The 12,418-nt window shown below is 44.2% G+C and overlaps 2 protein-coding genes across 4 annotated transcripts in view; both read left to right on the top strand.

Annotated features, from left to right (window-relative positions):
• The window catches only part of abcf3 (ATP-binding cassette, sub-family F (GCN20), member 3), a 34,896-nt gene extending 31,775 nt beyond the window's left edge, over window positions 1-3,121 (top strand). Inside the window, exons 18-21 of the mRNA XM_063205553.1 lie at window positions 142-233; window positions 885-1,017; window positions 2,022-2,109; window positions 2,431-3,121. Of these exons, the coding sequence (XP_063061623.1) occupies window positions 142-233; window positions 885-1,017; window positions 2,022-2,109; window positions 2,431-2,589 (472 nt within the window). The 3' untranslated portion in view covers window positions 2,590-3,121. The remainder of the gene's footprint in view (window positions 1-141; window positions 234-884; window positions 1,018-2,021; window positions 2,110-2,430) is intronic.
• A 1,161-nt stretch (window positions 3,122-4,282) lies between these two features.
• On the top strand, window positions 4,283-10,750 carry LOC134454507 (PHD finger protein 13-like). Of its 3 annotated transcripts, XM_063205561.1 has the most exons (5): window positions 4,283-5,502; window positions 7,470-7,556; window positions 8,145-9,087; window positions 9,423-9,467; window positions 9,709-10,750. In XM_063205561.1, the coding sequence occupies exons 1-5, from the start codon at window positions 5,491-5,493 to the stop codon at window positions 9,933-9,935; spliced, it is 1,314 nt and encodes a 437-aa protein (XP_063061631.1). In that variant the 5' UTR covers window positions 4,283-5,490; the 3' UTR covers window positions 9,936-10,750. The 3 variants fall into 3 exon arrangements, with proteins under 3 accessions (XP_063061631.1, XP_063061629.1, XP_063061630.1); XM_063205559.1 differs by lacking the exon at window positions 4,283-5,502 and having other exon boundaries at window positions 5,519-7,556; XM_063205560.1 differs by lacking the exon at window positions 4,283-5,502 and having other exon boundaries at window positions 5,520-7,556; window positions 9,712-10,750.
• The last annotated feature ends 1,668 nt before the right edge of the window (window positions 10,751-12,418 follow it).

Here is a 12,418-nt window from a genome sequence, read left to right on the forward strand (position 1 = left end):
CAGAAGGCAGTGAGCTCAAACCGAGAGAGAAATAAGCAGATGCCAAAGACGAAAAATGGCACATTTAAAGCTGACAACAGATTGTTCAGAATTTTTTTTTCATATTCATTTTGCACCCTTTTTTTCCCCCTCTGTTTTAAGAAACTTAAAGATCGGCTACTTCAGTCAGCACCACGTGGACCAACTGGACCTGAACGTGTGCTCAGTGGAGCTGCTGCTCAACAAATTCCCTGGTAAACAAGCAAACCTCTTGTCTGCCGTCTAAATAAAAAAATACATCCAGGCCCAGCCGTGACCTGGTCCTCTGGGCACTGGACTGCTGTGCGGGTGACCCGGGTTCGATTCCCGACCCGGGTCGTTTCACGATCCTCCCCCGTCTCTCTCACCCACTCATTTCCTGTTTCTCTCTTTGCCTGTCCTGTCTAAATTAAGTTGAAAACCCCCCCAAAAATAGATATTAAAAAAAGCATCCAAAACCACTTGATTTCCTCATGCTCTACTCCAGTGTAAAATGCTAACTATGCACAGTACATACATTCCCTGGTAACAAGCAACCCTCTAGCCTACAGTACCACCTCTTTTGCACACATGGACACATTTATAAATGAAAACATCCAAAAGCCACTTGACTTTGCCATGCACCATTGCTGTGAAAAAGGCAATGTACAGTACACAATGCTGCTGGATAATTTCGTTACACACACACACACACACACGCGTCCCAGTTAATAATCCTCCTATGGGGCCGACACTGACCTTGAGCTGTCATTTCCTTTCCATTTTCCCGCCCTCTTTCCCTCCCTCCGATCCTCAATCCATCCATCCAACCATCCATCCTTTTTCTTACTCTTACTCTCTTACGCCGTTGTTTCCTCCTCTCTCAGGTCGGAATGAGGAAGAGTATCGGCATCAGCTGGGTCGGTACGGGATCACTGGAGAGCTGGCCACGCGGTCCGTAGCCAGCCTTTCGGGAGGACAGAAGAGTCGAGTGGCCTTCGCCCAGATGACTATGCCTGGGTAAGGCGCTGTGTGTGTGTGTGCGTGCGTACATGTGTGTGTTTTTCACATATCATGTCATTGTTCTAAGTAGACATTCACAATTACATTGCTATTACACAATATTTTGCTCCATTGACAGTTCCCAAAGTTTGTCTGCAGGGACCCTCTTTTTGAGATTTGACTGGAAATGGGCCTCGTGACATCTCTCGTTTTTTTGATCTCTTGTCCATCTTGTTATTTAACTATATAGAAGCATCGTCATTATAATACCAACATTTTTGACTGGGCAATATCATAAGGGCTCTCTCTCCCCCCCTCCATTTTCAATTTTTGCAAAGTTACTTGCATTTGCATTTATAGTGCAGTATTATGTCCCATGTGTTTCTGTTGACATCAACTACATTTTCAATAAACTAATTTTCAAGTCAACAAACCAACAGGTTTTACAGTTCAAACTAGAGACCGATGGATTAATCAGTCACGGATTTAATTGGCCGATTTTTGCTATTTTTTAATCAATCGGCATCGGACGATTTTCCTATTTGGCTGCGCCGATTTTAAGTCTTTAAGTCAGGCAAAATCTGCGGTCAGCTACTTTGAACGCTCAACGCTGGTGACTTGTACATAGAACATATGTTATTTTTTAATGAATAAGATAAATGTTATGGATAATAAAATCTAAATAAAAGCATAATTTTTTTCATTAACATAGCATTTTAGCCTGCCAATTAAGGATAGTACGATAGCATATCGGCCCAAAAACTCGGCAGGTCACATCGGCCATCGGTTGACTCGGCATCGGCTTTAGAAAAAACAATATCGGTCGGTCTCTAGTTCAAACAAAGTGACCACCACCCACTATTAAGCAAAGGTGTTCCTATTGCCTGCAGTTAAACTGTGCTGTACTAGGTTAGATGTAGGCAAGGCAGAACAATGGATGTCTGTTTTGTTGTTGGCCCACTTCTACACCCCAGTTCACCGTTAAACACACTTGTGTGTATGCTGTCTTGTGCTTTCATCAGTCCAAACTTCTACATACTTGATGAGCCGACGAATCACTTGGATATGGAAACCATAGAGGCTCTAGCGAAAGCACTCAACAAATTTAAGGTGAGTATTTCTTTAACGTCAATCCACAACTTCTGCTTTGTTTTGTGTTGCTGTTCAAGAAATGAATAGCATTTGATTTGCTGAATTTGACATTTCCCTTATCTCACCTTTCCATTCATACACTCTTGACTCCATCTCTGTCCTTCTCACTCTTTCTTTCTCTCTTACATTTCTGTCTATCTCCCTTTCTCTCTCACACACACACATCTCTTGTCTCCCTCTCCATTTCGCTCCTCTCCATTTCTTTATCGCCCTTTATCTCCCTCCTTCCTCTCTCTCTTTCTCTCCTCATCTCATCTCATCTCTCTCTCTCTATCTCAGGGCGGCGTGGTGCTAGTCTCCCACGACGAGCGTCTGATCCGGGAGGTGTGTAAGGAGCTGTGGGTGTGCGAGGGCGGCAAGATCAGGCGCATAGACGGCGGTTTTGACGAGTACAGGGACATCCTGCACGAACAGTTCCGCAAGGAGGGCTACCTGTGAGGCCCCGCCCACCTCACCTCACGTCACCTGGCCAGCCAGCCAGCCAGCCAGCTAGCTAACCTGTCAGCAGCTGGCAATGATGGCCACTGTCAAGTCAATCGACCGCCAAAAAATAAAAAAACACCCCATCGCCCGACATGCCAACTACTTACACAAGACTCTATACATACTTTCAGCAGACACGCTAAACTGCCAATACAGAGTACAGAACTACCCACCACACCCTGATGTTTGTTTATTTGTTAATTTGTTTATGCAAAAACAACAACTACCAAGGTGCACCCGCAAGAGGTCCACGCACACGAAGAGGATTGTTGTGGCAGCGCACCAACAACAAAGGCAATCCATCCATGTTGTTTGATATTATTTTTTTTTTTAATTTCATTTTTGTCCCAGACAGATTTTAGTATGTGTCAAGATCCAACTCGTACAACTCTACTCAGCCTCCCTCCACTACCAGCTGTGAGCATGGCGATGCTGCCGACTGACCGTGATCCAGTCTTGCAGAAGTAAAGGTCAACAACAACATCAAGCAGTTGTGCTTAGAGTGATTGCCCTTTGTGTGTCAGAGCCACTTAAAGCCCACTGTATCATCTTGTTCAAGTCTTTTGTTTTGAATGGCTCGCCTATGTTTGTGGCATCATCCTTTGTCTAGAGCAGCGGCTTGCTGTTTCGGTTTTTAAAAGGTGGAGGTGTGGGTCTGTGGGTTTTGGGGGAGGGGGAGTGAGGTAGGAAGCCACCTCAAGTTGAGAAAAATGGGAACTCCCCCCTCCCCCTGTTCGGATTTTGGACTAAATTGCAGCCTTTTTTTCTTTCAAATACCCCATGGGGTAACCCTTATAAGGTATATAAGTACATACTTATAAATACTTGTGACAAAATACTATCAGAATAAAGCCAGATATTTCCCTTTTTTCGATAATGTACTTAACTTATAAATAGGTGTTTTAAACACTCAAGTCAGTGCTAATAAAAATCATATCCATCAAACGAGTTCAAACTCTTGTTTTATTACAGGTTTGGAAAATACATCAAATGGTAACACATCAAATGGTTCAATGCCAAGTAATTCAACACATCAAACTCGCCCTCTACATATCAGATCCCCATGTGACCAACCAGTGACCACTGTGACAAAATCAAAATGTACAATCTTTACTTGCATTATGACTTATTACAAAATGCACTGAAGCCATTTCAAACAAGCATTTTGGTTCTTGGAGTTCACCAGTTGATAAATGAAGGCGTAGCATCGAATTAACCATAAACGACGGTCTGCTTCAAGTATTCTTAACTTGCGTTTTGCGTGACCGGTAGCTGCTATCTCAAGTCTGGCATACCAAATCATAGACATATGTACCAAATAGTTAAAATGTCCGACTCTTGCGCGCGACATGAAGCTTCGAATAGTCTGTGCTTACCTGCATGATAACATGAAGGCTTTAGTTAGTGCATGTCGTGTTACCCCGAAAAATGTTTTGGCTTCAAAACATGGGTGATCTCTCCTCTCAGCTGATGACCACCACCCCGCTACCCTCAGCTGCGACAGTCAAATGACGTAGCAGACGGTCTATCGAACTACAATCGAAACCTAGATTTCCCACACGTTCACTACTTGAAGCCCAACAAGTGTTGAAAAGTAAGATTAGCTATGTGTTTAAATCTGAATAACATTCTCGACACAACAAAACTGAATTCTGCCTCTACGCGAGTGCAAACTTGCGGATGACAGGGCAGCTGTAGCAGGCTACCTCAAAAAGGAACCATCTCGTGGAAGATGGGAGTCCCGGTCAGTCGAATGTATGAAGCAATCTGTAGATATAGAGTTGACATACAGATACAATGTGTGGCTGGAAACAAGCATAAACCTTTTGTTTAGAGATGCCTTATTCAACGTCGCAATATTGATGTAAAATCGCCGTTGTACTTACTATACGGTCTATTCCGTTTAATATTGAGTTATTACGCCAGCTGATGGGACCTTTGACATCCATCGAGATAGGGGGTATGCAAAATTAGATTGGCTTTAGACGAGTTTGTGCTCGTAATTATACATATATTGTTTTTGTAACACCCAATAGTACTTACTAAGGACATATTGCAGTAAAACGACCCACGTTTGTAAACAAGTAATCGTAAAATAGAACCTCGTTGGTTTCGGACGCACCCCTCCCTCAAACTTGAACTGTTCCATAAAGCTCTACGGAGTGATGTCAGTGATAGAATGTGATCATTTCGCGAGTCCCTCAGCTAGTGGTGTACTTTTTGCCGCTTTAACCCCTTCGAAGAATTCATGGTTGGTTGTCGTTTTTCTAAAGATTAATGTTTACGGACGACGAGGTGGTGGATATCTCTTGTCAGGTCCATGCTGACTTGCATTCGTGTTTTTCACTCACTTTAAAGAGTAACACTGGAAAAGGGACTCGGCATTGTTCTGATAGTTTGCTTCGGAGAGTTGCTGACATTGTGGGAATGCGGACACTGCATCCAAACTAAGGTTGCTCTGTAAAGTTTGTCGGCATCGGGATTTTACACTTGCTTTTTGGTACTTGTGTTGTCAAGTGAAACGCGGCAGAGATCACTGGACGGGACTGGACAATGGTGAAGACAGTCGTCGGACGAGGCATGAAGTCTTTGGGGATTGCGTTTGGTGCTTTTTGCTGAAGGACAATAGAGAACAATCTACTTTACTCGAAACTGTGTCGTCAAATCTTACGTTTTGACTGTTGTTGTACGAAGCATCTCGGTTCTGGCTTGTCATTCATGCAGCAGACATAGCTGCTTGGAACGAGGACCTGCCCTAATCGTCGATTGAGGATAACCTCGACGCAAAACCAGTGACAACGAAGAGTGGTCTTTCTTTCTTATCACTTTCCCAGTACCGATCTCATTGGGACAACAATGTTAACTCAGGTAAAGTTACTTTTATGTCTTTTCTGACATTGCTGGGGGTGATTTGTGATCTGATGTGGAGCCAAAACTGTGTGTGTGTATGCTAGCTGTGTGTGTACTGCCTGTGTGTGTGTACGTGTCTGTGTGTGTTCGCGCGGTCTCGGACTTGTACTCAGTGTTCTTTTCATACATCGAAATAAAGCATATATGATGCATCACAAGCGCTGACGACCACAAGAACATGACAGTATCTTGATAATACGTTAACGTGTCATGTTACTTGGGTTTGTGAGTTGGTTTGGACTCACTAAGGCATATTGCTAACTTATTTCTGGCTTGGTGCATCGAGGGACCTGATGGCCACGGTTAACAGGAATTTAGCTAACGTTAATTGTGTTCTTGTTCGTGCCATGTAACGGGTCGATTTTTGTTTTGTGTGTGATTGTGAACATGTAGCGATTTATCGTCGAATTGTGTTGGCATAGACTGCTGACACCGATTACTGCCCCGAAAAGACATTTTGGTACACCCTCTATTTACCAGCTATTTAACTATTTGTCATTCTCCGGTGACCGCCCCAGTAACGACAGGTTACCACCAAGTGCCACCGTCGCCATCTTTAGATAAGAGACGGAATTGTGTTTAAGATGTCAGGGAATGAGTGAGTTTGGATAGCATGTGTTATGACTCTTTTAGTAGTCCATCCAGGAAAGACAAAGCGAGCCACTCTCGTGGGTCAAATCATCCATCCGAATGACACAGCCTTGTCAATGCTATGCACTTTACTGTAAACGCCGAGAAGTTGGGCATTGTTAATGGCTCTGTTGATAAACACTTGTATGGAAACAAAACATCTGCCCCATTCGTGCCCCTTTTCAGTTTTAGTAACACCCCTCTCGCATTGGAATGATTTCCTCAGTGCAATGCTGTAACCACGTCGGTAAATCACTTCTATTTCGAAGCTCCACCGCCGACCGAACGTCTGCAGCACGAGATACAATGTTGCTGTTTTATCTCGCCCACCCATTCCAAAAGGACGATATAAAAGTACCGGTGATGTTGTACACACACTCAGAACGTACTGAGTCCACAACATCGACATGTGTCTCGCATGTTTCGAAGCACTCTGGGGCGTCGAAATCCATTGGTGATATCGTGTTGTCTTGGCTTTCCCAGCACAATAGTGGAATCGCCAAAGTTCCTGAACAGGGATAACCATCGACGCTTGTCTGCCTGACTTGATACATTTTACTGTAGAGTTCTATGAGTAGGCTGTGTGCAAGTCTGTCCAAGCTTGCAATGTAGAACTAGATGAGACTTCGTCAACGTCGATTCTTTTGTGTCGCAACTCTCCCCGTTCAGTGCATTTGCTGACTGTAAGCGCATCGGTCAGTCGGCTTGCGTACATGGGCTTTTGCGTCTGATAAGCAGTTACATGTTGAATCTTGAACAAAAGACGGCACCTTAGTAAGATGTGTCCCGCATGACAGGTATAATGAACTCACTCCCAGCGTGTTGCGGGACCGATAGCTCGCCGTAGGGAATCTGTCCGAATGGGAGTCGGAAGACCCAGTTTTGCTCGTGTAGTTCGAAGTCAAATATGATTTTCATTTCAACACCCAGATATGTTGCGACATTTTGGGCAAAGCTCGTTGACGTTGGGCCACTTAAACGTGTGCGAGTGTGACTGTACCGATGTGCTTGCATGTCGGATTTGACCATTATATAACGGGCTCAATTTCCCCACGGTGTTGTCGAGTAAAGTGCAGGATCTGACAGCGCCTCCCGCGCTTCGCCCCCGTGACGACAGTAGACAATGGCTTCACGAGCCCGCTAAACGTCGTGGCGGCGAAAACGGGAACTGGCTATTTATTTGGGACATGGCCGGAGACGGTTTGCGTGTTGTATTACCTGGCTGCCTTGACCAAATACCAGGATATCGACGGTCCGGAAAACGAGTTAATCAAAACTGGTTTGTGTTTCCGCAGAAAAAGAGAAAACGCACGGTGGAAGACTTTAACCAGTTCTGCACTTTTGTGTTGGCGTACGCAGGATACATCCCGTATCCATCCGAGGTACGTGAGCTTCATATACGTAGACGAAATGGCCTGTATTGTGTGAACTGCTGTATAACAATATAATAACTCTGTCGTTACGTTTGTTTTTTAATACTTTGTTTACACTTTTATCCTACCTTTTGTTGACACTTGTAGATGCTGTTTTTTGATAACTGTCACAAAGTCTGTAAAAGGTTCAGCTTAGGCTCTGCAGTTTGGTCTGTATTAAATGACGGATTATTAATTGAACACAATGACTGAAATCACTGATGAACCAAAAAAAAACAACAGGCCATTCAACCCATTAATCAATCCACATTATATTGAAAAGTCTAAACCCTCTTTTGTGGAAGAATTCGGCCTGGAGTCTGACATGCAAAGATGGGTTGCATTGCTTTTGATGAAGTACCAGTTACTTCCATTCTTACAGTGTTTCTTTGTTTCGGACATGTAAAAGTTTTATCTTTCACCTGAAATGTTAAGGTGGAACTTCCATCTTCATCAAAGGGTCACAGTTCAGACATAATAATAGTTCACAGTTAGACGAAATGAAGGTCATACATCTATTACACCAACAGTTAATTTCCCTGCTCTGTCCTCCTACAGGAGTGGTGGTGTAACAGCAACGCCTCCAAGGACAATGCCACTTGTAGCCCCCTCCACAGCAGCGGCCCTCTGCCTCAGAGCAAGAAGGGCAGCAACGGCAAAGAGAAGGCAAAGAAGAGGAAACTGGACAAGAAGCCAAGCGACGCCAAGGCCAAACGCAGGAGCGTGGATGGCACTGCCGTCTCTGCCACCACCACCACCACCAAGAAATCCCCCAAGTCCAAGAAGGCTGGAAAAGCCTCATCTTCATCTTCGTCACCATCGTCGCAGCCGCCTCCACCTCAGTGGGCCAGTGCAGGCTTCTTCCCCAGCAATGCCACCACTTCCACCCCTGGAGCCTGTGGTGGGAGCACAGTCATGGAGGATGCCGCAGCAGTCCCACTGCCCACAACAGTGCCCATGAGCGGAGCATCTTCGCCTCGTGCAGGGCCTGACTTCAGCAGTAGCACTCCGGTTAAAGACGAGAGAGAGGAGATGGAGAGAAGCATCGGCCTTGGTATCGGCCTCGGCCTAAGCCCTGACGACCTGAAAAGAGGAAGCACCAAGCAGGAAGTTAAGGAGGAGGGGGAGGAGTCGGTGGATATGACGGCATCTATCAACAGTAGCAGCAGTATGGAAAAAGTTATCAAGCGCGAGTCCCGTGTGCCTGAGACGACCCAGCAGAGATCCGAGAGTGGAGGAGGGGGCGGGGGTGAGGGCGAGACCTCCTCCTCGTCCAGGGAGGAGGAGAGCGACGGCTGGGAGGAGGGCGGCAGTGAGGCCGGCTCGGGATCCGGCGGCACCACGGACTTCCTGCAGCTGCTGATCGAGAGGCGTCTGGGTAGGCGACTGCCGGAGGACCAGGAGACGGGCTACTACACGGACAGCACCCCCGACCGCGTCGCCAGCGACAACGAACAGGACGGCCCCCGCACCCGAGGCGCAAACACCTCCGCAGACTCAGGTGTGTGTGTGTGATTGCATTTGCACTCACCGTGTGTGTATAGGTGCTTAGTTCAAATTTTAGGGGGTAATGTGTTCCCTCAAGGAGGAGACCAAATGGCATGCTGAGGGGTTACCAATTTACTAATGCAATAATTAGAAAGGTAGTACCCCTGTACAAAAAAGGGTGGGGTCCTAGTTCTAAATATGGAAATTATAATGCTTTTATATGTGTTTTATAAGTGTATCTTCATTTTTCTAATAAGCTTTTAAGGTCTGCAGATATTTTGTTACTCTCACTGTCTGCACTTGCCACTGAATTGCACCTAACCATTGTTGTTGTTGATTATATTGTAGCTGGCAGTGGAGAGGATACTTCTATGGACCGCGGCAAAGGAGAAGGTAATAATAACCCTCCCTTATACTTTAGAACATTTTGACGTCTATTTAGAACAAGATAAAATGATAACCGTTTTTTTTTTTAACATCATTTTCTCAATCAATACGCTTTCAGGGGATGATTCATGATCTGTGTTTCTCATGGCTGTTTTTCTTTTTCCCCCCCCTCTCTCTCCTGTCTTCTCTCTATTCCTCCCCTCTTTCTCTCCCTCTCTCTCTCTCCTGCCCCTTCCGTTTCCCCCAGAAGACGACTCGTGGGACCTGATCACGTGTTTTTGCATGAAGCCGTTTGCCGGCCGGCCGATGATCGAGTGCAATGAGTGCGGCACCTGGGTGCACCTCTCCTGCGCCAAGATCCGACGCACCCACGTGCCGGACATCTTTGTGTGCCAGCCCTGCCGCGACGCCAAGCAGAACATCCGACGCTCCAACCGGGCACGCACCGTGCCCCGGAAACGTTTCAGCGACTAAATAAACAGCAAAGAAGTGTCATCCGCTGAAAAGCACCTGGGACAGTGACTTTAGAAAGGTGTGGCAGCTGTTTGTTTTGATTTTTTTTTTTTTTTTTTCAGATCTGACAATCTCAAAAACACTTCATGTTGATCTCCCAATTTATGGGCTTTGATGAGAAGAACAATGGACATTAATTGAGATGGTGGTGCTGAATGGATCGAATGGGATCTCAGATTGTTGGGGTTGTCAGGACTATTGACTATGGGAGAGAGGCAAAAGTCATAAGAACTTAAAGGATCCGGTTGTAGGATGAGTGTGTAAAATCATGTTTGCGACAGTAAGACTGTTTTTCATGTTGTGGATCTCACAAGGATACTCAGAAGGAGTCCACAAACTTGTTATTACTCATACGCTACACCGTCACTCGTCTTGTGTCTCACATCCTGTGAAACTAATGTCACTCCTTCCTGCCTGACCCTTTCACATCAGAAACACGGAGAACAAGAACACACTCCCAAGGGCTACCCCTCTACGACACTCTCCCTCTTCAATCACCATGAACTCTATGACCCTTGCGGTTGTGTGACAAGAAAAAACTGTATTAAATATCCATAGATTGTACTTTTTTCTGTTTTATAAATATGAAATTTGGTTGAAATGTTTGTAAAGGGCAGCACAAAGGCGTTTTTTTTTTCCTCTGGCATCTCAGTTGACGTGTTTTCATGTTTTGTTTATTTTGTTTCATGAGCAGAGGAGATCTTGCTATGTGAATCTAAGGCAGAAGACTCTACAAAACAAGTTTGTAAATATTGCTCTGTTTTCTAGAGTTTGAGTATATACAGTCCCAAGAAAAAGTTTGTACACCCTTTGAAATTTCTTACATTTCTGTCAAAATTGGTCATAAAGCATGATCTGATCTTCCCGGAAATCACAAGAAGGAACAACCAGAGTCTGCTTTAACTAATTCAACCCAAGCATTTACAAGTTTACTTATTTTCATTGGCCATAAGATGTAAACATTCACAGGACAGAAAGGCATAAGTAAGTACACCCTTGCATTCAATAGGTTTTAACCCTCAGTTTGTCGCAATAACCTCAACCAGATGTTTCCTGTAGTTGCAGATCAGATTAACAAAACAATCTGGATGTATCTTGACTCCCTCTTCTTTAGAAAACGGCCCTTCTTCAGCAAGGTTTCTGGGATATCTGGAGTGAATAGCTTTCTTGACTTCATGCCATATCATCTCAAATGTTTTTTGTCAGAGCTTTGACTGGGCTATTCCAGAATGTGTATTTCATTGTTATGAAGCAATTCAAAAGTCAATTGCCTCTAAAATATGGGTTGTTGTCCCATTTCAGCACCCATCCTCTTGTGTGCCTCAACTGTGTGACAGACTACCTCACATTTTTTCTGTAAAATATCTCAATGAACTTCTGAGTTCATTGTTCCACTAATAATAGCAAACTGACAAGGGCCTGAGGCACCAAGGTAGCCGCATATAATGATTCTCCCGCCACCATACTCAAAGGTGGAGATGATGTTTTGGTGAAGGTGTGGTTCTCCAGTTCTCCTCCAAACATGATACTATGTGTTCCCCTGAAAAATTCAACTTTGGTTTCAACGTTGGTCTACAGAATATTTTGCAGTAATTTTATGAAGCATATAAATGCTTTTTCGCAAACCTCAAAGGTGCAGCAATATTTTTTTGGACAGAAACCCCATTAATTTTAGATTGGCAGAATGAACCCCATTTTTAGTTATTCTTGGTTACATCTCCACTTCTGAGTATGGTGGCGGGAGCATCATTATATGCGGCTACCTTGCTGCCTCAGGCCTTTGAAAGTTTGCTATTATCAGTGGAGCAATGAACTCAAGTTTATTGTGATATTTTACAGAAAAAACGTGAGGAAGTCTGTCACACAGTTGAAGCACATAAGAGGATAGGTGCTGAAATGTGACAACAACCCATACTTTAGAAGCAAATCTAAATTAGAATGCCTTCATAACAATGAAATACACATTCTGGAATAGTCCAGTCAAAGCCCTGACTAAAAATAATTGAGATTATATGGCATGAAGTCAATAAAGCTATGCACTCCAGACATCCCAGAAACCTTGCTGACGAGAGGCAGTTCTCTAAAGAAGAGGGAGACAAGATACATCCAGATATTTTTGTTAATCTGATCTGCAACTACAGGACAAGTCTGGTTGAGGATATTGCAACTAACTGAGGGTTAAAACCTATTTAATGCAAGGGTGTACTTACTTATGCCTTGCTGTCCTGTGAATGTTATAGCCTTATGGCCAATAAAAATATGATAACATGTAAATGTTTGTGTGGAATTAGTTAAAGCAGACTCTGATTGTTCCTTCTTGAGATTTCCGGGAAGATCAGACCATGTTTTATGATACATTTTGACAGAAATGTAAGAAATTTCAAAGGGTGTACAAACTTTTTCTTGGGACTGTAAATATATATATAAGTTGGTTCTTTCCGTAA

The sequence above is a fragment of the Engraulis encrasicolus genome, chromosome 8 (assembly GCF_034702125.1).
Source record: "Engraulis encrasicolus isolate BLACKSEA-1 chromosome 8, IST_EnEncr_1.0, whole genome shotgun sequence".
Taxonomy (NCBI): Eukaryota; Metazoa; Chordata; class Actinopteri; order Clupeiformes; family Engraulidae; genus Engraulis; species Engraulis encrasicolus.

What these genes read in the sequence shown, in the direction of transcription:
- LOC134454507 (XM_063205559.1), top strand. Translation starts at nt 7,362, where the DNA reads ATGGCCGGAGACGGTTTGCGTGTTGTATTACCTGGCTGCCTTGACCAA. An exon ending in AAACACCTCCGCAGACTCAG is followed by an intron (nt 9,088 to 9,422) that starts GTGTGTGTGTGT and finishes ATTATATTGTAG; the next exon opens with CTGGCAGTGGAGAGGATACT. An exon ending in GGACCGCGGCAAAGGAGAAG is followed by an intron (nt 9,468 to 9,708) that starts GTAATAATAACC and finishes CGTTTCCCCCAG; the next exon opens with AAGACGACTCGTGGGACCTG.